A 23,413-nucleotide genomic window follows, 5' to 3' on the forward strand; every position below is an offset into this window, starting at 1 on the left:
GTTACTTTAATGTTGGTATTTAATTTTTACAGTATTGCTATCTTATCGTGCGATCCGTGTGTTTTTAGTATAAATTATTAGTTATCCCGTAACAACGCACGGGCACGCTACCTAGTATAAATATAAATAATAAAAAAGACGTCAAGAAAGATTAGCATTAAGCCAACTCCTTTTGATTTTTACAAACACATCTAAAAGTTAACATATGGGCGTCAAATCAAAACAACAAAAAGAACATAGATTCGACTATAAGTAGCATTTGCTCTCTTTTTTTTAAAAAAAAAGTACTGCAGAGTTACGTAATTATCAATCTTATGGGCGCCATTAATTTTTGGGATCGTAGAACTCAACCAAGAATCTATCGCGCCGCTAATCCCCCGCCCTACGCTAATCTATCGCGCGCTAACCCCACGCCCCGCGCTCGCGTCCGTGGAACCGCTGCCGAGCACGACGCCCAGCTCGTCCTTCCCTGCCCAGCACTCGCGTCCGTGAAACCGCCGGTCCGCCGCCCACCACGACGCCCAGCTCGCCCTTCCCTGCCCCGCGCTCGCGTCCGTGGCTCGCCCTTCCCTCCCGCCCGCACAACCGCAGCTGCTTCGCCCCATCCGAATCCTTTGTTCATTGGGGAAGCGACGGCCGTGGGTTCCCGTGCTCTAAGAAAGAGGCAACGGCGAGGGCGCGGCAGTGGTATCCAGGGAAGGCGGGCTCGGTCTGCCCCACGAGTCCACTTCCTAGGCGGCGCGGCGTCCCGGTGCTGGAGGCGGCGAGGCATCCCGGCGGCAGAGGCGGCGCAGGCGTCCGTGCGCGGCCTCCAACCAGGCAACCAGGACCCCGCCGTCCGCCGCCCTTCCCTGTCCGCCGACTGAGCAGCCGAGCCCGCCCTTCTGCTCCACCGGCTCAAGCCTCAAGGTCATCCTCGCTGGTAAGCGCCTCAACCAGCCCAGCCTCGTCTACTACATGCTTCCTTTTGCTTCGTCCTGATAATTAGCTGCAGTTTCTGTCGTCTATTGAGAGTATTCCTGCCTCCACCCCTGTACATTTTGGATCTCTTCCCATCGAGCTCACAAACCCAGACTTGCATTGGTCCTGATAATTAGCTGGCATGTATCACTTTTTTAAGGCCAGGCTTATTTGATCTAAAACTTACAAAATTGGATCACCCATTCAAATCCTGACATTACTTTCTGCTGGCCTGGAACTACATCCTTGCTTTGCCGCTTTCTATTCTTATTCCAAGCTAAATGTTCTTCTTTCAGCCCCATGAGTTTGTTGTTGGGTAATGTTTATAACAATATTTGGAATAAGTGAAAGATTTTAGATTTTTTTACAAGTTTGTTCTTCACTTCAAAGTTCAGACCTAATGCTTTTCTGAAGCAGAATAGTACTTCTCAGCTTCATCCATGGTAATAACTGATGCATATATATTTGGGGCAAAAACAAAATAGAGTGCCAGAGCAGCAGCAAGTCCATATTATCACAAGACAAGATTATGCTGACTGCAAAAAAGACCTTTTAATGTTTTCATGTAACAAAAAAACTACATATTTCTATGGCTTTATTAACTACAACTTTAACTACTCTACGTCAGACCTTTTGATGAAGGTTGTGACATGTACATAAGGACATTTGACTCTACATTATACCTGTAGGTTACAGGAGCCTATGTGTTTTAGCACAAATCTGTTGCCTGTATAGTTAAAATAAGTTTTTGGATGTGTACCGCTTTTATGGAGCCTTATCCGACTACTAATTTCTATCAAATATTTAAATCTTGGTGATCTATGTCAATTTTATATACACTTCAATGATCCTGTTTTGCCTTCTCTTTTTGGTTGACACAGATTTAGGAATGAACTACCGGATACAAATGGTCAGCTGAAATCACTGCCCCTGAATAAGGATAAGAACCGGTATGCATCACTAGCTGTCTACTCCCCACCCCCTTTGTTTTTTTTTTAATTTAAGATGGCATCTTTGGAGCAGTAAAAGCCTGAATTTGCATGTTCACCTGATGATAATTTATGGTTGGGGGCAGCATTTGCCTGTTCAGAAGAGACCATTTGTGAAATATGAACTCAAGAGACTTATTGCTGAATGGCCTAAGGAGGTGGTAAAAAGGCAGAAGAAATATAATAGGAAGGTGAGATACTTGATCTTTGGTTCGATTCCTCCACAATCAGGCATTTGTTAGTACCTTCTCCATCTGAACATCACTGCAGACTATTGTATGGTTATTTCTGTTTGTACTTATGAAAATAAGCACTACAGTTCTATTATATCATCCTCTTTCTAAAAAAATTATATCATGAGAAACTCTACATGAAAATAAACGCTTCCCTGATTGATTTTTCCCCTTCAAATGATTGATTTTTTCAGAAGGAAAACTAGGCTGATACTAGACAGACTGGTATACTAGATGTTTCCTTCAGAGTTTCAGGACATAAGCCGGCTGATCATTTCTGTGGTAGTATAGTAGGACCAGCAACCATGACAAATTGGGAAAATTGCTGTTACTTGCATCATTAGTCTCAGTATTAGTAGATGTCAGTTTTGTTAAATACGTATGTGTTGTGCGAATATGCAAGGTTTGAACTGAAAAACATTATTTTAGTGAACTAAAAAATTATCCTGCTCACTAATAGGGAAACACTACACAGAAAAACAGTTAATAAAATAAAACTCAGCAGCTATTCGTTGGCTGACAACTGCATTGTCCAAAGAAACAAGAGATGTTGTCCGACGGCCATTGTAATGAAAGAATCAAGGGAGGGAAAGAATTACAGGGAGATTGATCGGCCACAAGAAAGCATCACCAGCCTTGCTTCAACTGTATGATCATCCTGTCATCCTTGCTAGAAGCTAGATTAGTGGATATATTAATGACTATGTGCAAGTACAGCCAAAACACACGTTGGTCAATCCTCAGCTTCACAAGCCAAAGCTCCTGTTGCAGAAACGGCTGTTCCCGCTATTAAAGGAGGTCCAGCTCCAGGTCGGGTCAAACTGTCTTATATTTGGAAATGGTTTGCCTTGCCCCCGTCTTTTTTTCTGTGGAGATTATATGTGCTTGCTTTACCAGTAACATACTATTGTTGATTGAAACATGACGCTGCATCACGTTTCAATGCTTTAGTATTTTTGTTGCAAACAGAATTGCAGTGGACAAAACTATGTGTGTGACTTTACCCATTGCTCGGGCCACACTACGGTGTTTGGGTACTATTTTGTTCTATGAATGAAGGAAGGGTAACCAATTTCTTTTTTCAGGTGAACATCACAGCAACAGAGAAAGCTGAGTTTAGGATCTCAGTTCAGGCAAGCACGTCGGCACCAGTATTGCATCAGGTGATCATGTAAGTACCTAATCAGCTAGCCTTTATCTTCTTTGTTCAGTTGCAGAAGATAGATCAGTACTGGTTCTCCCTTGGTGTCAATTCATCACCTAGATAAACTCCCTTGGTGTCAATTCATCACCTAGATAAAGGCGTGAGTTCTTGGTGCCGCTCCCAAAAAGCATTTATCTGACCAGCATTTGTTTCCTCTGCTCTGTTTAAACAGCAAGCAGAGGTCTCGTAGTTTGTTTGTAAATATAAGCACAATGGATTAATGCAAACTCCTCACTTTGGTTAGGATTCGGAGCTTGTGAATTCGTGTTGAGCCTGAACTTTGGTTAGGATTTGTACCAAGATGAACATCTGTTGTCTTGATATATATGCTATTGCATTAACGCTAATTCAATCATGTCGCTGGTAATTATAGTGTCGATCTTCTCAGCTCTGGGCGCGACGACATCACCGAGTCCAAGGTTCGCTTCCTATCAGAAACTCTTCAACTCTGTTTTCATATTCTTTGTATTCTTCAACTAATGGTTATCATATTAGACGACTGGTTAAATTGTGGGTAAATTCAATGGAAAATAATGCCTCTCCTGCACCATTGGGTGACAAGACTAACACTACTAATGGAGGTAACCAAAATACACAGGCAATTACCATATTCAATTCAACGTATTGTTTATATTATAAATGATAATCAATAGTATATGGATGTAACGCTGCTGGAAGTGATGCTGGACAATGCAAGAGAAAGAGGTAAGGCTCGATGGCACGCAATGTATCAAGAGAAAAGGGACGAAAAAAATAAAAAACGTTGAGAAGCATATAAAAGAAGAAAGGAGCAACACCTACATATCCAAACTACCAATGGTTGTATACTAGAAACGTTGGTGAATAATAATATAGATATTACTATTGATATTTCTTATATGTGATGTGTCACAATTGGTAGATGGCCAGGATGCAGCAAATAAGAAAATATGGATCCAAATGGAAGAGATGATTGGTTGCATAGGAATGATTCACTCCATGCAAATAACATTGATGATATAGTTACATCCAATCGGTTATCAGGTAATTAAATTGTTGTTTATATGGCACCAACGCCTACATTTTTGTGTTGGTGAATATATCAGTAGCTTTATGTACAATGAGAGGATCACTGACGGATATCTGGTGTGTCCTGGTTGTCCTGCTAATATTTTGACTCAAACACAATGTCACACCCAATTTTAAAGATAAAATGGGATGCATAATCTTATGTGCATCCAGAGATCAATCACGTACATAAGCCGACAAATTGTAGAAAGTATCATCATAAGTGTTTATTATATCACGAATAATATCACATAGTCTTCACATAAATATAGTGGAAATATAAAGATAACTCTTTCACGGAAGCTCTATAGCACAGGGATGTCAACTGGTTGACCACAAAACTAGTAATCCTCAAGGAAGTCGTCATTACCATAGCAATCTGTTATCTATCCGGGATTTTTATTCAAGTAATGAAAATAAACAAGCGTAAGTACATCCCGTACTCAACAAGTGTAACATGGGGTTCATGAGGCTCAAAGGCTTGACACATGTTTAACAGCATTTAGCTTTTAGTTGTCATAATTTTAGCATAAGAGTAGCAACAAGTTGTCATAATCCCAAAGTAAACACATGATCAATGCAAACATGATTAATGAATAGCATAAACAAGTAATTAATAGGGATCATCTATTCCATAAGGGTTCCAATGCCGCTCGTGACCGTGGGCACGACTGATATACCAGTTTTACACTCTGCAAAGGTTGTATACTTTCACTGTGAGTCGTGATTACCCATACGCCCGGGTTTATAACTCCCAAAACACTTCCAAGGTGAGCAGACAGGGTACACTATGAAGTCTTCAAAGGTTCGTCTAATAAGTTAGTGCTGCTAGGTTTTCAATTGGCAAACAGATGTAGAGCTCTCCTTCTAAATGGCACACTCCCCGCAGGCTATACACATAAAGACAGAGGTCGCACTATACCCGATTCGTCAAGCCCCTTTTGCGCCATAAAGGTAACCACTAACAAGCTAGAAAATGTCCTTGTACTGAGCTAAAGCCAAAGTCATATGGCCCTCACATGTGTACTGTAAGTCCCGGATGATCACTTACAGATAAGTCCTTTGGGAGAGGAATCTGAAGCATTTAGAGAGTAGCTAAATACTTCAGTCCCTTTTTCCAAGTTGCTAAAAAGGCATGTTTTAATGTTTATTGCATATACCATTAGTTAAGTTACAAGATCATGGTTTAATTGAGCACTAGCAAAAGCTACCCAATGCATATCCCATAGGTGACAAGGTATAAGTCCAATTCTAGGAAATCCTTAAATATAACAAGGAGACACATGCACATGAATTAAGTGTATTAAGGTTAATAGGAAACTAGGATGATCCTATGCTATACTTGCCTTGATCAAAGTGTTCCTACTGATCCCGTTGATCCTATTCGTCAAAGTAGTACTCTTGATCACCCATGAATTGCTCACCGTCTATATTCGATCATCACAGCAACATACAAGCATCTAGAAGCATCGTGCATAGCAAACAAAGGCTATAGATTATAACATTACATCAACAACATAAAATCATGATGAAAAGTTTGTAAAACGAATCTACGTCTCGCTACGAACACAAAGACGCGAAGATCATGAAAATCGGAGCTATAATGAAGAAGTTATGAATTAAATAAGATTTCCTTTAATAAAATAATAGATTAAATCTAACCTCGAATTTCAAAAGTTGAAAACATGTTTAACAGTAGGATGAACATGTAGATTACTCAATTACGAAACTAACGCGACTGAATGGATCAAAACGGAGTTAAAACAAAGTTTTTATAAGCAAAACAACATCAGTGGTAATACTATAAATAGATGGATCTAATTTTTGGAATAAAAATAAACAAATTTGAATTTTAAAACGAATCTAAGGACTGCGGGTTCAAATATAAAGAACCCGAGGGGCTCTTAGCAAATCGGACAGACGAAGGGGTATGATGAAATCTGATCCGTTGGATCTAATCTGGACGGTCCAGATTAGAAGAGGGAGGAGAAGGCGTTGCTGGCGACGAGCTGGGCGACGAAGCCATGGCCGGAAACGGCCCGACCTCGCCGCCGTTCGTTGTTTTTGACGTTCCGGACATCATCGGTCAAAAATAAAACACGGGGAGCAAGAGCGGAGCACGGCGAACTTGATGAAGGCATCGAAGTGGGCCGACGTGGCACTGCAGCGACGCGGGGCTAAGCGGGGCGGTTCGAGTACGGCGGTGAGACTACAGCGAGTTGGCACCGGTGGTAGAGAACGAGGGAGAGGGCAAAGGCGGTACTCAAGGTATCCTTACCTCACGAAGATGTTCAGCAGCATGGTCAAGGGGGCGGAGAAGCAGCGGCGCAGCGAAACAAACTCAGCGGCGGCGGCTTAGGGTTGCGGCGGCGCTGTGGTCTCTGGGAACGGCAGCGGCTTGCTCTTGGGCTAGATAGGGAGGCGGCGCGGGCGTAGGGCGCTATTTAAGGGGCGGGGTGGCTTGCGGCGCACGCCAATCGGGCGGAAACAGGGCGGAGGCGGACTCCTGGCGGAGCAGAGTCCTGCTCGGACACGAACGGGAGGAGGAAGACGGCACTGACATGTGGGCCTGTCGTGTCAGCGACTCCAGGCGTGGGACCGGCTGGTCAGTCAGACAGAGAGAGATGAGCGAGGCGCCGACGCTTTTGCTTTGTTGGGTCGGCCGGCTAAGCGGGCCGCACGTAGCGCGCTGGGCCATGGGGAGAGAGGAGGTGGAAGCTAGGCTGCGAGGGAGACAAGGCCGAGCGGGCCAAAAGCTAGGGAGAGAGGGAGAGAGAGGTTAAAAAATCCTTTTCTTTTTCTTAAACACATTTTCAAAACCAAATTCAAATCAAATTTAAATTCTTTTGCAGTTTTGATCAAACCCAAACATCACAAAAATAAATAGGCAGCAGCATGTAACTAGACCTTATAGTTGATTTTAATTTAACAAAAGTTATTATTTTTCTAAGTTTACATGCTCATAAAATGCATAATTAAATCAAATTCACATATTTTAAAATGATGCAATTTTTGGGGGTTACACACAACTATGTAGGTGATGATGCAATTAGTACTGCTCGCAGCATAGTTAATGAAGAAGTGCAGTCACAATGCACCCATGTTTCAACAACAGGCATAGCCAATTGCGATGCTTCACATAAGAGAGATTTAGCAGATAAGCAATTCATGACTGATCGTTCAAGGTGTAGGTTGGCATATGCAAACATGACACCTGAGCAACAAGAAAGGCGCAAGCAACAGAGGCTTTACAATAAATCTCCATTTCGTAAAGAGGCAATGAAAGTGGCTAAAAACCGCTCCAGGGAGGTGCAGAAACACACCTTAAACAATGGGTCCACCGCAATGGAGAATCCATACTTTAATCCAAATATGGAGTGGCCCACTGCAAATTCATCTGGGCCTCAATGACCCACAGTAAGCCCCAGTGATTGGGCTATCCCAGAATCTAGTGCAACACCTATTAGGTTCCCACAAGCTACAGAGGAGACAAATGATGATGATGATGAATGCGGTGATATACTGCCTGGTCATATGACACATAGACAGAAGGTTCCATCTGGGTAAAGACATGCATTGTTAGCCCGTTGTAACACTGTGTTTGAGCGTCACATCGGTCGAAACACAGGACTAGCTAACAATGATGATGAATGCATGACTAGAGACCACGTAGATGAAAATACACCCTTACCTCAGTCAACCATGACCAACAACAGTAAATAACGAGGCCTTCCTATCCCCGTTCCTTGACATGAAACAACTTTATTTATTCCTATCTCAACCATGTCGATTATTATGTGATTGACATAAAGCGCTGGACCAAGCAATCAAAATGCATCATCTACACCTGCACAACCATTATTTGATGACACCGGCAATTTGCATAGCTTTTAACATTGTGTACAGTATTTGCTTTCCTTTATTGTTACCCAAGCTGTAATATCTCATGGCATTGTGACGATCACAGACGATGATGAGGGCGATATATTTGAAGATGATGAGGAAGAGGACGAGGGATACCTGTTTGCTGGACAAGGTATTTGTACCAAATACCGAATATCTTTATAAACATCCACTCCTTTATCTAACCTTTATTTTTATGTTCAAATGTCATTTCAATAGAGGAATGAGACGACGATGTCCAAAGTGATACTCCTGAGGAAGACACGCCTTCTAACCCTAAAGTACCTGACCCGTATGACAAGGTGTATAGTAACATGCCTAGGGAGACACACATGCTAAAACATGTCCTAGATTGCCACCACTGCGGTGCGAAGAGGTTTCCGAAAGAACCGCCTGGGTTCTGTTGCCGCAGCGGAAAGGTCGAGCTGAATGCGCCAGTCATACCAGACCAGCTCATGAGGTTTTGGATGAGCTTCGACGCGGATGGTAGGCACTTTCGTAACAATATCAGGTTTTTCAATGGCCATTTCTCTTTCACTTTCCTCTATTGTCGCCTCGACAATGCTACTGCTAACATCAGAAACAACGACATATATACCTTCCGTGCACATGGCATGATCTATCACAACATAAGGTCATTTAGGAGAGAAGATGGTAAGGAGCCTAGACATCTTGAGCTTTACTTCTATGATGATGATCCGAGCCTTGAGCACCGATATCGAAGGTGTCGGGAAGAGAAGTACAAAAAAGATAAAGAAGTTATAGAGAGATTGGTGGCCATCCTTCGTGGCAACCCGTACTCACAACAATTGGGGAGTATGGGGCAGGCTGGACATCTCGAGGACTATCATCTCACACTTAACCTTGGTTAGCGATTGGACCGAAGGACATACAACATGACGATGGCTTCAGAGGTGGCTGTTGTTTGGATCGAGGGTAGTGAACTCCTTGGTCAGTTTCAAAATAGTGTTGTCCTGCATGGGAAAGATAGGAGTAGGCATGGCATCCGATCATACCATGGATGCTATGGTGCTCTTTCATACCCACTCTTCTTCCCTAGCGGTGAGCTTGGATGGCATATGGATATCCTAAAGAAAGGTGTTACCATGGAGGATGTCAACATGGCTCGTGCCCTGCGTAAGGCTCGTAGTGGTACAGAAGAAGAAAGAGAAATAGGTTTATTTATCTTCTTATACTTTTCATGTATACCAAACCGTTATCCTAGAAACACCTCTAATACCATAGTTTTTTTGTAGACTCTCCGGGAAATTTATGTGTTTCTGTGCGTGACTACTACTGCTACAAGTTCCAGATACGGTCATGAATCTTTAATCCCATACTTTATGGCCAACGTCTTTTCCAACAGTTTGTGGTTGACACGTACATCAAAATTGAGAGTTCTTGATTGGATTACATACGCAATCATCAAAAGGAGATTAGGGCCGACCTCTACCAAGGATTGGTTGATAGCCTGCATGCTGGTGAGGGTAGATCAAAAGCTGTTGGAAAGCGAACCGTGATGCCTTCGTTGTTTATCGAAGGCCCAAGGGACATGAGGCGTAGGTACTTGGATGGTATGGCACTGGTGCGGAGGTTTGGAAAACTAGACATTTTCCTGACTATAGGCTTCTAATGGGTTGGGTGTTACAATTGGTCTCCCTTAGACACCAAACCCCAACATGAGGAAAGGAGGCTACTATCGTTGCGATGGCCCGTAGCCCTTCACAGGGAGAGGAGACCCCACGTCGGCATCTTGCGTCCCCCAAGCTCACCCTCCTCCCTCACTCATTGAGATTGTGTGATGCCAAGTCTATGATTCATGGGTGTTACAGGAGAGTACCTAGAAAAAGCTCCACAAAAGTATCTCCTGCAGTCCACTAATACAATTTCTCTCATCCACATAAAAATGTCATATTTGAGGACATGAAGCTATTTTCTTATTCCAGCAGCCCCCAATAGTCCTTTTATTATTGGTGGCCACTAAAAAACTCCTCATCTCCTTTTAAATAAAGGAGTTGCATCTCCCCCACATTAGCATTGGACCCATAAAAACGGTCGCTTCTTCTTCCCTTTGCCCACCACCAATGTTGGTTGGAGCTCGTTCGCCACACATGCCAAAGCTCACACGTTGTGCTCCCTCACTAGTGCTCACTACCAAATAGAGAGTGGCTTCCTTTCTCATCACTATATGCTCCTATGCTAGCTTCCATGGCCACTATCTAGATAGCACATCCCTGATCACCATGGCCACTGCCGTTCGAGCTCCCAAACATTCATCATCTTCTCCGCCCAAGGATTCATCATCTTCGGAAACCTCCCAGCGCTAGAGATGCACAAGGCCAGCCAAAGGTTTTCACCAAAGGATGTATCCACCCTAGACTTCATCATCTTCTCCACATAGGGGGCAACTGTGGCGGATCCATACATTGGCTCACCAGCGGTGCATGGTCATGGGGTCATGGTCTCCATGGTTGTCGGTAGTTGGTGCATAGATTTGGATCCATGTGTGGACTGGGAATCTGGGAGGCCAAGGGAGAGATGTTCAGTGGGGGAAGGTGAGAAAAATTAGAGATATGAGGCCGCGCCGCCTAGGCGGCCTCCCAAGGTGTCCATGTAATGTTCCATTTAGTTTGTGCGCTAGATAGAAATTCTACGGCCTTGATGAAATACTTCACAACCGGCATCCATCCATGCATTCAACCACGGCAATGGGTAGGTGAAGCAAGTGGATGCATTCAATGAAGCACAAAAATCGGACAAGCATGCATGCACTTGCTGAGTGCGATCATTCATGTCACTCATTGGTGTAAATCAGAAGTAGGTGGACACATCAGTGTTCGCCTAAACGGATTAAACAGCCGTTTAAACGGCCAGTAAACGGTAAACGGTGGTAAACTGTTTTATTTAGGGGGTAAACAAAAATTAAGCGGTTGACCGTTTAATTGGTCAAAAACGGGAAAAATGGTCTAAACGGCCTAAACGGAACGGAGATAAACATCATTAAACGGGCTAAACTGTTGTTTAAATGGCTGTTTAGGCGAACACGAGGTAAATCTAGTTCAGTTTTGTATGGACAAATTTATGTACTTAAGTTTATTATATTTATAAATGTGTACACTTGATATGTTACATGCATAAATATCTATATTTGGTTCTTTTCACATGCATAAATATATATACATACCAAAATAATTGATTTTTACTCAGATAAATATGTATAAATGCTACACTTGATTTTTTACATGCACATATATAATTATATGTATTTTTTTTAAAGTACAAAACCGTTTAGACCGTTTAACTTCGTTTAAACACCGTGTAAACAACCTAAACGCTAAATGAAGGGTGACCGTATAAAGACTGTTTACCGTTTAGGAAAACATTGGGACACATTCAATGCATCTGTCCATTGAATACAAGATTTTGGCCCTGTCGCGGCTAATTTGTAAGACTGATTTGTTGTGAGAGAAAAATACTATTCTCATGGCTGAAAAGTAGGGCTGATTCTGGCTGATAATCTCAAGCGAATAGGGCATTTACCATCAACGGACGAAAAACAAGTGGGCACTTCTTACCACAGATAAAAACAAGTGAGCATTTCTTACCACGTACGAAAAACAAATAAGTGGGCACTTTGAGACCATCCATCCGGTGTCAATGGGCATTTGTACTTCCATATTCATAAATGAGGCTGTTGCACCTAACAAGGTACGCTCACTACTCCTTCAGCTTCGCATGTGTATATAAACGTGTGCCATCCCTTGCTCCATCGCACACACTCCTCTCAACATTTGCATATGTCCTCAGCGTAGTTCATACCTGAGGAATCCGCACTCCTGCCAACATGTCCCAACATTTGCATATCTCCTAGGTGTAGTTCATACCTGAGGAAGCCATAGGAACACCTGCATAGGTCCAGTAAATTTTATCAAGCACAGCTAACGGCCTAAGAACATGTTGCATGCCAAGAACCACATGATAGATCTTTGTTGTGGTCTCGCACGATGACTTAATTAGCATGTGATTATGGTTGTAACGATATGTAAGTAACACATAACTTTGATCCTGACAAGCGCCATCTCCGCACCTATGTGTTGGTGTGACTGTTGGTGTCCATTTACCATGTTTGTTTTTTATTCTGCTGACTTTGGGATCGGATGGCTATGGCTATGATCTGGAGAGCCTAAACTGACGAGGCAACTCCACCTCAAGACAAACAAGATTCACGGCTGCAACCATGTTGGATCATCGTAGTTCACATAACATCATTTTGTCTAATGTTCAGTACATGTTCACCACGTTATTATTATACTTGATGAGTTTAAAATGGTTCCTTGTAATTATACAATGTTAGCACATAATACAGCAACAGAGGCACTAGGAACATGATGTTAGCTACAGGCGAATGGGCCTTGGCAAAACTGCCCTTAACCCAATTGTGCATGTCTTAGGGTTCAAACTTATGGCAAAATTTCAGCCAGAATTCACAAAATATGGTGTTTTTGAGGTGACCAAAATTATAGATTTTGGTTTAAAAATATCGTGTTCACATGTTAAATAGGATTTGTGTCAACAAAAATACATAAGTCAGTATCTAGGCTAGAGGAAAGTTTCCACCTCCACCTTTCAGAAAGTGAAAGGATCAAACCTCATATCATCCCCCTACCCCCATGAAATCTAAGGACTATAAAATCAATTTATTTAATTAAATTTGGCCGTAATTTCGGCCGTGACCAACACTAAAAAATTAAAACCATGACATACAAATATTGAATAAGCAGCTGTATAATAACAACAATTAACAAGTACCTACACATATGAGAGATGTAAAAAATAATTGGGGAAAAGAATCGGAAAAGCACCGACGAGGGGTGGCGAGCGCTGATGAGGGCGATGAGCGCGGGCTTTGCCTTGAAGCCTCTGTGCGCACCAGCCATCGATCGTTGCCTCCGTGCGCAGCCACAGCAGCAAGTTCTCGCCGCCATGCGGAACCACCGCCGCCAGTCGTCGTGGCCTCGCCTTCGGGGTAGGTAGGTAGGGAACCAGCATGCCGTCGCGCTGATGTGTCATCGTTCTGTTGCAGACCGGGCATCGAGGGCCTACGAGCGGCCAGCCGAGGCTGGGGGCCTAGGCGCTGCCTGCGCTGGGCGAGTGGGCGTCAGCACCTAGGCGGACGGTGGAAGATGGGCCGACTCCGTGGGGCGCCAGGCCCGAGTGGCGCTAGGGTTCCCGATGCATGGCCGCAGCGGCGCTTCGACGTACAGCGATGTCGGGGACGTGAGCTTAAGGATGGGATTACGGGCGCTAATCTTCCCAGTCCCAAGTATTGATTTTATTATTAAGTGGGCTTTTCTTTAGTGGGCCTTATTTATTCTTCCAGCTTGCAAACTTCGCTCAGACTGCTATTTGACTTGAGCAAACTATACGAGAAAAGAAGTAGTACGGGCCCTGCAGCTAGGGTGTGTCCGTGTCCAAGAATGTTTTCCCTTTCCATTTTTATTTCCTTTCTCTATTTCTTTTTCTATTTCCATTCCTTTTATCTGTTTCTTTTTTATATTTTATTTACTCTATTGATATATATTCTCCTTCATTCGTACGTTACGTGCACTATTTTCTTTCCTTGTTTTTTTTCGTTCCTCTATGTCTGCTTTCATTTGATCGATACCCCTCGAAGGGCCTAAATTACAGGAAGCTGACCCAACTACGGCGTTCATGTCTGACCACTTGCTTTCCCTAGATAAGCAGTATGACAGGCGGGCCACCGATTTGAGGAAGTGCATTCGAAGAGCAGAGGACGTTGAGAAGCAGACAGAAGCCTTGAAGTGCAACTTGCGGAGGCTAAGGCATAAGCAACTAGAGTGGAGAGCCGTGAGGCTGCAGCAATTGAAGCCTTCAAGCAAGCCAAAGGCCAACACACTCAACAGTTAAGAGAATTTCTACCTTGTCACTAGGGCTAGGAGAAGGACCCTCACTTTGGAAGAGAGGGAGTGCCCCATGCTAGGTGGAATTTCAATTGCAACTATGGAGAAAAATCCAAGCGGCGATTGTGGACCTGCCCCCCCCCCCCCCCCCCCCCGCCTCCCCATGTAATTTCTATGACAGGGTCAACTGATGGAGAAGAAATCCTCCCACTCACATAGCCACCGCCAGGGGATGGTGTCTGTTGTCATGCCATCCTCCCAAAGGATTCCTCAAGCTCCGAAGCATGATCTAAGTGGACACATTGTTCCCTCATGGAATCAAGCTAATACGGTCCGAAGCTAAACCCTTAAAAGTTGTTCCGTGCAGGAGGATATGTACCCATATTGTAGTGCTTACTCTTTCTGCCTATAATGTAATCCCACACACTGTAATGCTTTGGCATAAGGAAAGTGAATCCTAATTCACTCTTTTATAGACCCTCACATCTAGAGATGTACCTACGTTGTAGTTCTTACTCTTTCCATCTATAATGTAATCCCACCCAATGTTGTGCTTTGAATGTTAGTTGCTTGAGCCCAACTCCATTAAACACTTCTTTACACTAACGTGGCATTGATTTGCTGGCCTAGAATAGGCATCATGTAATGACTACCAACTTCTATGTTCCTTTACAACACTGTAATGAAAAAAGACATGTTATCTTTCCTTCCCATATTTTTCCAACATTTAATGTACCAAATAGACCTGACTTTTCGTAGCAACGCGATACGAAAACATATTAGACATATGATCTTCCCTTGTCATATTTCCTAAGATTTTCTATACCAAGCATATCACTCGCAGCGAAGCGCGGGCAGCCGTGGCTAGTAAAGATAATGTTTGACCCACTTACAATTTGGGCTCACCTACAAGGAAGGATATATAACGGGGTTGGATTGTTAGGAGATTGCAAAAACACCTCCTTAATTATTGAAATAGTATGAGTAAAGTCAATTGATGGTCCTCAAGTGTGTTCAATTGTGTTATCTCTCAGTCCTTAAACTCTTTGAATCTCACGTAGTCCTGTTTTTATATTGGTAGTCGTGATTATATTTGTGGTGGGATATCCAAGGCACCCATGGAGATGCTCTAAATGTCAGTACGGAGTAGGCTACAAACATCAAGCTTTTTTTTTTACCTAAGCTGCTTCTCAGAAGTAGTTTTTATGACCTACTCCAAAAAAATTAGTAAAAAAGTTAAACCATGCTAAACAGGACCGAGCTGTTGTCCCTATGTTGCGACGATCAGGATTCCATTTTGGCATTTTCTCAACGGTGTCGTGATGCATCAGATGAAGTCATACATGTATTTTGTGGCCCCGTTCGCTGGTACGAAACTTGACTAAAAAAACACGATTTCAATTAGTTTGTTAGTAGAAAAATATGATTCGGCTGGTTTGATAAACAGTACTTACGAGGGGAAGAGTCTGGTTCGTACCAGCGAACGGCACAGGTCAGAAACACCAAACACGTGTGCCACCTCGTCGTGTACCCTCGGAGAGGTTTCCCTCTAAAGTTTGCTAAAAAATTCAGTTTTGACTCTTGATCACAATTTATGTTCACAAAACTACGGATAACAAAAGCATTACTGCGATCCATGACGCATTTAAGAGCACACGCAGGCAGGTTTGCCTTTAGTTTTCGGGCAGTCCAGCGACACTTTCCTTCCCAATCCGTTGGGGATCCGAGAGTTCTGGGTCTGCGCGGCGACTCTGGCACTCTGCGAGCTGCGATCGATCGACGAGTGGCCATGCGACCCGACCGGCCCTTCTTCCACCCACCCTAAAACCTCGACAGCTCCTCCTCCTCCTCCTCCTCCTCCTCCTCCTCCTCTCTCTCTCTCTCTCTCTCTCTCTCTCTCTCTCTCTCTCTCTCTCTCTCTAGAAAGAACGCGCGCAAGAACACACGCGCGCGCGCGTAGGAGAAGCCGGACCGGCGCACCAACCCAGGTCCCAACCGCTTAATTAGGAGGGAGGGGAAGGATCGTCATCCAAGCCGCGTGACCTTTAATTCGCCGCGCCGCACGCCCTTGTCATGGAAGGTGGCGGCTGGGCAGTCGGAGGCCACGTTCTTGGCGCCGCCCAGGAACCGCGGGGGCAGCAGCAGCAGCGGGAGCAGGACGAGAAGGAAGCCGGAGCTGCCGCCGAGAGGAAGAAGGGCGGCGGCGGCGGCATGAAATTCCGCGTGCGCGCGCGGGCGCCGCACGGCGTCGGGGCGCTGCTGCTCATCGGCGGAGCGGCAGTCGTCGGGGCCGCCGTCCTCGCGTGGCGCCGCTCGCGCCACGTCAAGAAGGATGGTGCCGTGGACCAGCCTGAGCTCCGGCTGCCAGCGTACGTCTCACATCTGTTCAGACTTCAGAGCCGCTTTGAAATTCGTTAACTTTTGTCGATTATAAGATTGAATTGAATATCAGATGATCTGTATTGTTTTCCTGCTGGGCGTTGGAGCTGAAAAGAACGTTTTGTTTGGGGTGGATTCTTTGCAGGAAAGAAGAGGTTTTGGATGGCGGAATTGTCGAGGATGGGAAGGTGAGGAGTCACCTACCGCATTGATTGATGGAAAGTGGAGTTCTTGGATTCTTGCCTTTTCATGTGAAATTTTACATGCAAAATCGGTTCAAATTTGTAGGTTCAGGGTGGCTCATTGGTGCAGGAGCTTGATCAGTCCGATGAGAAGTTGAGCGCGGGCAACACCGATATTGGATCCAGTAGATTGGTTAGTGCTTCTGCTCTGCATGCATAATTGTTGATAACTCTGTTCATTGGGGTATTACCATATACATGTTTTGTTGTTGTTGTTGTTGTTGTGACCTTATCTCTCTGTAAAATCTTCTGAATAATGGTGTCAGGATGGCAACGTCTCAGAGGAAAGCCATCAGATTCACATGGATGATGAAATCACTGCAGATCAATTGGTGTGTTTCTCTGTCCAAACGGATTAACTAACCTCGAATCAATATACATCAATACTGTATTTTGCTTGTTTCAAAAAATACTGTATTTTGCATGCACTGTGATTATTTAAATGGCTTCGTTTGGGAAAACAAATTGGTTTTCAGGAGAGCAAGCATGAAGAGAAAATTGATGAGAATTCAGGCAGCAATCCTGTCGAGGTCTATGATCTGGTTAGTGTTTGTTTGCTATGCAACATTGGGAAAACTGAAACCTTTATGCTATTTTGCATGCACTGCGATTATTTAAATGGCTTCATTTGTAAAAAAAAATGGGTTTTAGGAGAGCAAGCATGAAGAGAAAATTGATGAGATTTCAGGCAGCAATCCTGTCGAGGTTCACACGCACGATCTGGTTAGTGTTTGTTTGCTATGCAACATTGGGAGAAACTGAAACCTTTATATGCTATTTGTGCAGTGATTGTCGTAGCTTCGTAGGTACCTTCTGTTCATTTCTTCTGAATTTGAGTTTCAGGACAAAGAACATGTCGAAAAAGTTGAGCAGAAGTCAAGCTGCAACCATGTCGAGATCACTGTGCATGATATGGTTAGTTCTTGTTTGGTAAGCATAACTGTGAACATTGAAACCCTATTGCTATATATGCAGTGGTTGTTTTAGGTGCCTTATGTTAATTTATTTTCGTTCTTCTGAATTTCATTGTCAGGACAATGAACATGTTGAGAAAATTCACGTTCAAGGAATTGATCAGAGTTCGAGCAGGAGCCCTGTCGAGACCATCATGCAGGAAATGGTCAATGTTTGTTTGGTATGTACAATTCTGAAAGCTGAATCGTTTGTGTTGTACTGCCTGCATAGTTGCATGGGCATTCTCTGGAAGTCTGGAGCCTCATTGTTACATTCTTATCTTTGCATGTCCTTCTAAATTTTTGCTACAGGTTAGTGGAAGTGTGGAGAAGGTTGAAAAGGACCCAAGCAAGAAGGACATCGAGAAAGAGATAGCCCAAAAAGTATTTGTTTCTTCGCTCTTCAGTCAAAATTTTGGAATCTGCAATGTCTGGTCAAAATTTGGTCATCTGTGCAGCCTTATTTTTTGTGCTTGTTTCTTTTGAACTGTGATTTTTATTAGGATAATGAAGATATGGAGGCTTCTGATCAAAGCAAACTCTGCATCAAAGGTCCAGGGATCATCCTCAGTAAACATAATGATGAGAGTGATGTTACTCAAGAGGCTGAATCAATGGAGAACACGCCGACGGCACAGTTGATGATGCATCAAGACCAACTCTTAGATGACATGGTTACTGATACTGTTACAGAAACAGAAGATACAGTTACAGAAACAGAAGATACTGTTGCAGACACAGAAGATACTGTTACAAAAACAGAAGAAGCAAAGCAGGGTGAAAGAACAATCACAGACAAGGGTGAGCTCGAGCAGGACGAAAAGAAAGATCTGGTAGGACCAGCACTGTCATCACTGGTTAAGCCCATAGTGAAGAAAGAGCCAGAGTTTCCAAGACCCAACGAGACAGGGATGAAGATAGAGCAAGATTATACTGACGGTGAGCTAAGCAGGGAGCATACTGACCTGATCAGCAAAGGAGGAGCAATGCAGGGAGAAGGTGACATGGCGACCATGGATTGCAGGAGTTCTGCTCTGGTCGTTATAGCTCTAATATTCGCACTGGCCATGGGAATAACAATCATCGTGCGCTTATACGCCCCTTCCCGAGCAACAAAACTCCAGATGGATCTGCCATAAGTTTGCAAGGGCAAAACAATCAAGTGCTATCAGTGATCAATATAATTCCGGACGAGGTTGCAAAGTTCCATTGGGATTTTCATGGCCTCACACGCACACTCATGAACGGTGAAGTTAAGAGCTGGAGTGTACAAAGTACAAGATAGAAAGAAAAAGTCTACCACGGGTCATGAACAGAATTCAGATGGCCATTATGCAGCACGATCTGTCTGTACTGGAATAGTTACAAGTCTGGTGCCAACTACCAAAAGGAAGAACCAAGGAGGTCCGAGAACAGTTGGATTCTTCAGGTTCAGGAGCGCTTGTTTTTTCTTTATAAAAAAATATTATTCTGTAGGGTATGTTATTGCTGATAAAATCTATGATAGTGCCCAAACCATGTTGAAGTTCGTGCTTGGTTTTGTTTGATTTACCCTCTCGGTCAACCATGCATGTCTGATGTCTTGCTGCCCATCTATGATAGACCGACCCTGGCATGTCTAAACCTGTCTAATGCTACCATTGCGAACATACAGGTGAGACTATCATCCATAAGCTAAATGTATGGAGCAACTTCTTTTCAGCAAGCGTGGAGTAAAAATAACGAAAAAGCGACCCAATCACGAAACAGAGAAGATTTGACAACAATGCATGTAATTTACAGTTAGAATTATATAGAATCTTACTTGATCAATGAGACTAATAAATGATCATGTTTCTACATTGTCTACTGTACAGTATATTTCAAGATGAAACAAATTGCACTCAAAAGTAAAAAATAACTTGTGCAATATGGTAAGGATTCAGGCCCACTTTTTTTTCCTTGGAGAAGGAATCTAGGCCCACTTTTTTATTGAGAGGAATCAAGGCCCACATTTAAGCCTGGCAGGGAGCTTTTTTTTTACCCGGGAGAAACCGTACCGGCCCAGCGCTCGTGGAAAGGAGACGTCTCACTGCGAGGCAGATCAAACCGCGTTTCCCAGTATATATATAAAAAAAAAAAAACCCGCGTTTCCCGTCGCTGCATCCTCGCGTGAATCCTCTCGAGCGCCGCCGCCGGGAGCCATGGCGCGGTCCCCAGCCGCCTCCTCCTCGTCCTACACGGACAGCACGGGATCCTCCTCCGACTCGGGCTCCACCTCCTCGGGGAGCGACCGCCGCCGCCGCCACCGCCACCGGAGCAGCAGCCGCCGCAAGGACGGCGCGTCCTCATCCGCGCTGAAGGCGCGCAAGGACCGGAGGTCCCGCCACAAGCGCCGCCGCCGCGAGCGGGAGCACTCGCGGCGGCGGTCCCCGTCCGACGACGACAGCTACAGGTGAACTGATCCCCCTCTTCCCTCTCGGCGTTTCTCTACCTAGGGTTAGGAGGATAAAGGGTTGTCTCGTGATCGATCTGGAAGGTGCGGTTCGTGATCCGAAGGGTGGAACGAGAGAAAGCAGCCTGTGATTAGTGTTGGTGTTGGATTCTGCGTTTCGTTCGTAAATTAACTCGGTTTTATGCTTATGTTGGGATTGATGGAACGGCGATTTGGAGTTCACGGTTTTTTATTTGGATGGGATTGTACCAGATGTGGATGTTATATTGGGCAATAACCTGGGATTTTTGGTGTGTACATCATTTCACCTGAAATTCCACATACCACATATCATAATTCTTATCATTTCGCCTGAAATTGCACATATCATAATTCTTATTGTGTTCCAGAGTATATTTGAAATAGTTAGATACTGCAGCTAAGGCAGTCTGAACTTAATGGTGGATATTGTGTCCGAGAGTACATTTGAAATAGTTAGATACTGCAGCTAAGACAATCTGAACTAATGATGGTTTCATGATTAAATTGATGAAGTCGATTTAGGGGAGACTGGTTAGGAGCAAGTACGAAAATTTGGTGAACATGTATATGGCTCCCTGAACAAGCAACTGCTATAGCCATTTTGTTGTTTCTGACTGAACAAAGGAAAACTTATATTTCCATGGGGTTCTTCCTGGTTTTCTCATACTGAAGTATGTTGTTCTCATTGTAGCAGCACAAGCTCTTATGACAGTGACCGTGAGGTGTCTGGCAGATCTCGGAAGCATAAGAAGAGCAGCAGATCAAGAAAGGTACTGGTCCAGTGATTTGTGCCTGATTGATGTTTTCTTAAGGTTTTCATGCTCAGGCATCTAAATATGTCTTTGGCTTCATTGCATTTCCTTGTGTGACAGTCTAGGGAGAGGGAGCGAAGCAAAGATAGGCATCATAGACGAGACAAGAGTAAACACAAAGAGGTAAATTTCCTATTTATTCAGAAACTACTAAACTTTTATGATGGCTTAACATAACATGTTGGTGATAGAAGTATATTTTATCATTTATACTTCCACACAAGAGGTCCTTATATTTCTTTGTGCCTGTTTCTGGGCTGGCTCTTTGACATTGGAGCTGGGGTTGATGAACGGGTAACAACATGGTGGATTGGTCTGCTGCTTGTCCTGTTGGTGGGTTGGTTGTGTTCTATTATAAATGGGGGAGCTTTATACAGAAGAAAGAGAGTGAGCATGCTGATGGCCCTGTCCAGCTTTCCAAGGTATAATATATTTTGTTTTGCATTCTATGTACTTTGTTGCGTTTATCGGTTTGAAACATCCTTTATTTTATCCATTAGTTTCTTGGACGCGACAAAGAAAAGGAAGAAGGTCCTCAAAGGAGTGCAATCTCTGGTAAAAAGGTGAGGATAAAAAACAAATGATGAGCTTGTCATTTTTCTTACAAGCGCAATGAAAAGCAAAGCGAGAGTTGCATTTAACTGACTGACTTCATTTGTAGATAATGATGAAGCTTGAGAAGACAAAGGAAGACAAGGCTGCTGAGAGCAAGCGAAACGAACTGTTGAAGTTCCTGAATGCCAGTTACGATTGATGGGTTGGAATTGCTGTCGCGGAAGGTGCAGAATGCCCGTTTGATTGTCGTCCACTGGTGCTTTTGGTGATACTTATAAGAGTTTTGTTTCTTGTCTATAACTTGGCCACCAAATTTTTTTTATGCTTAACTAGCAACCGAGTGAAGGTGTACTGTAATTGATTTGAATTTTATGTTGTCAGTCAAGAATTTCCAGCTTTTGTGATTGCTCCTTGTTTTTTGTCAAACTGTTTCATTGGGGATTCATTGTTCTTGTGGCAACTTACTGCCGTGGATGGTGACGCTTCAGTGCCAAGCTCAATCGTTGTTGATTCGTGAAATTGTTGGTATCCTTGTGTATAATCATTTTGACTCGAGTGCCACTCCCTGCCAGAGACGCCGAGCTGCTCAAAATTTGATGTGAGCTTCGGCCCAGTTGAACCACAGCATCAATTGGTCGTCGGATAACATAGTACTATGCGGCAACGTCAAATTTCAATGACAATGGAATTGTTTTGTGGGATTCCTGTGTTAGGCAGTGTTTGGTTATGGGGAAACAGTGCCACGGAACTGTTTAGTCAAACTTATATAACCGTGGATGAGTGGAAAGATTCCTGGCCAGGAATCTCCCAACCGAACGGGCCCTTATGGAACTTGTTGTTTTATGTGGACTTCACTAGTGTGTATCACCCTATCTAAATATGTTCAGGACCATACCGTGATATACGGCTATGACTTTCTACGCTAGTTATTCGATCCTGAATGCTCAACGAGCTATAAGTACAACCGCCATTTTTCTGCTGTTTTATTACATGAAATTTATTTAATCCATTCCATATAATCATAAATCTAGAGATGGTGGCGGAGTCCGGGCTGGCAAGAAAAACGATAATGCCGCTTCGCTTCCTCCGTCCCGTGGCCCTCACAGCCTCCGCGCCTCCCGCCCGCCCCCGCCCTCATCATCGTCATTGGCGCCGGCATCCTCCTCATCACCACCTCCTGCGGCTGGAGACGGCAAGGGCATCGCGGTCGTGCTATACCTCACACCGGCCTCGAGGCTGCTCGTGCCCGGGTAGCAGAAGAAGCTCGCGAGCGGCCAAGTCTGTGGTGCTCTTCGCTTCGCCGCCTCCCAACCCCGATCTGCCCATCGAGGCGGTTGCCGAGTTCCTCAGCGCGCCTGACGTGGTGGTCGTCGCCCACTAGATTGCCACGCCTGACATGTTGCAAGCGTATGTTTCAAGTGTTTCAGAGGTATGTTGCAAGTATTTCAGGGGCATGTTGCAAGCGTTTGTTCAAAATGTTTCATGTGTTTTCAGACATATGTTTGCAAGCGTTTTTTATTTGGATGTTGCATATGTTTTACGCATGTTGCAAGAGTATGTTCCAATGGTTTTAGCTATTTCAGTCTTACGTTGCAGTAAGTGTTTTCATGTTGCAAGTTTGCAAGTGTTTTATCTAGACGTTGCATATGTTTCACACACATATTTTATGTGTATGTTCTAAATGTTTCATCTGCTTTAAACATATGTTGTATTCAAGTGTTTCATGTTTTAGAGGGGTGTTCAGATAGTCACGGGGGCAT

General features: G+C 43.9%; 2 protein-coding genes and 1 pseudogene across 4 annotated transcripts; all 3 read left to right on the forward strand.

The window, feature by feature from the left end:
* Nucleotides 1–414: 414 nt before the first annotated feature.
* On the forward strand, nt 415–9,242 carry LOC136508939 (uncharacterized; annotated as a pseudogene).
* Nucleotides 9,243–16,112: 6,870 nt separating this feature from the next.
* LOC136507861 (uncharacterized) lies at nt 16,113–19,359 on the forward strand. 2 transcript variants are annotated; one of them, XM_066502457.1, is made up of 10 exons: nt 16,113–16,626; nt 16,782–16,824; nt 16,925–17,011; nt 17,145–17,210; nt 17,355–17,420; nt 17,530–17,601; nt 17,722–17,793; nt 17,912–18,013; nt 18,144–18,215; nt 18,335–19,359. In XM_066502457.1, exons 1-10 carry the CDS (start codon nt 16,331–16,333, stop codon nt 18,968–18,970), a joined length of 1,512 nt encoding a protein of 503 aa, XP_066358554.1. In that variant the 5' UTR covers nt 16,113–16,330; the 3' UTR covers nt 18,971–19,359. The 2 variants fall into 2 exon arrangements, with proteins under 2 accessions (XP_066358554.1, XP_066358553.1); XM_066502456.1 differs by having other exon boundaries at nt 16,114–16,626; nt 17,722–17,808.
* Nucleotides 19,360–19,917: 558 nt separating this feature from the next.
* LOC136507862 (uncharacterized) lies at nt 19,918–22,065 on the forward strand. Of its 2 annotated transcripts, none has more exons than XM_066502459.1 (6): nt 19,918–20,265; nt 20,981–21,056; nt 21,159–21,221; nt 21,476–21,520; nt 21,599–21,661; nt 21,760–22,065. In XM_066502459.1, the coding sequence occupies exons 1-6, from the start codon at nt 20,015–20,017 to the stop codon at nt 21,850–21,852; spliced, it is 591 nt and encodes a 196-aa protein (XP_066358556.1). In that variant the 5' UTR covers nt 19,918–20,014; the 3' UTR covers nt 21,853–22,065. The 2 variants fall into 2 exon arrangements, with proteins under 2 accessions (XP_066358556.1, XP_066358555.1); XM_066502458.1 differs by having other exon boundaries at nt 19,920–20,265; nt 20,978–21,056.
* The last annotated feature ends 1,348 nt before the right edge of the window (nt 22,066–23,413 follow it).

This window comes from Miscanthus floridulus, chromosome 15 (genome assembly GCF_019320115.1).
Source record: "Miscanthus floridulus cultivar M001 chromosome 15, ASM1932011v1, whole genome shotgun sequence".
Taxonomy (NCBI): domain Eukaryota; kingdom Viridiplantae; phylum Streptophyta; class Magnoliopsida; order Poales; family Poaceae; genus Miscanthus; species Miscanthus floridulus.

What these genes read in the sequence shown, in the direction of transcription:
- LOC136507861 (XM_066502456.1), top strand. Translation starts at nt 16,331, where the DNA reads ATGGAAGGTGGCGGCTGGGCAGTCGGAGGCCACGTTCTTGGCGCCGCC. An exon ending in GAATTGTCGAGGATGGGAAG is followed by an intron (nt 16,825 to 16,924) that starts GTGAGGAGTCAC and finishes TCAAATTTGTAG; the next exon opens with GTTCAGGGTGGCTCATTGGT. An exon ending in ATATGGTTAGTTCTTGTTTG is followed by an intron (nt 17,809 to 17,911) that starts GTAAGCATAACT and finishes TTTCATTGTCAG; the next exon opens with GACAATGAACATGTTGAGAA.
- LOC136507862 (XM_066502458.1), top strand. Translation starts at nt 20,015, where the DNA reads ATGGCGCGGTCCCCAGCCGCCTCCTCCTCGTCCTACACGGACAGCACG. An exon ending in AGAGCAGCAGATCAAGAAAG is followed by an intron (nt 21,057 to 21,158) that starts GTACTGGTCCAG and finishes CTTGTGTGACAG; the next exon opens with TCTAGGGAGAGGGAGCGAAG. An exon ending in ACAAGAGTAAACACAAAGAG is followed by an intron (nt 21,222 to 21,475) that starts GTAAATTTCCTA and finishes AGCTTTATACAG; the next exon opens with AAGAAAGAGAGTGAGCATGC.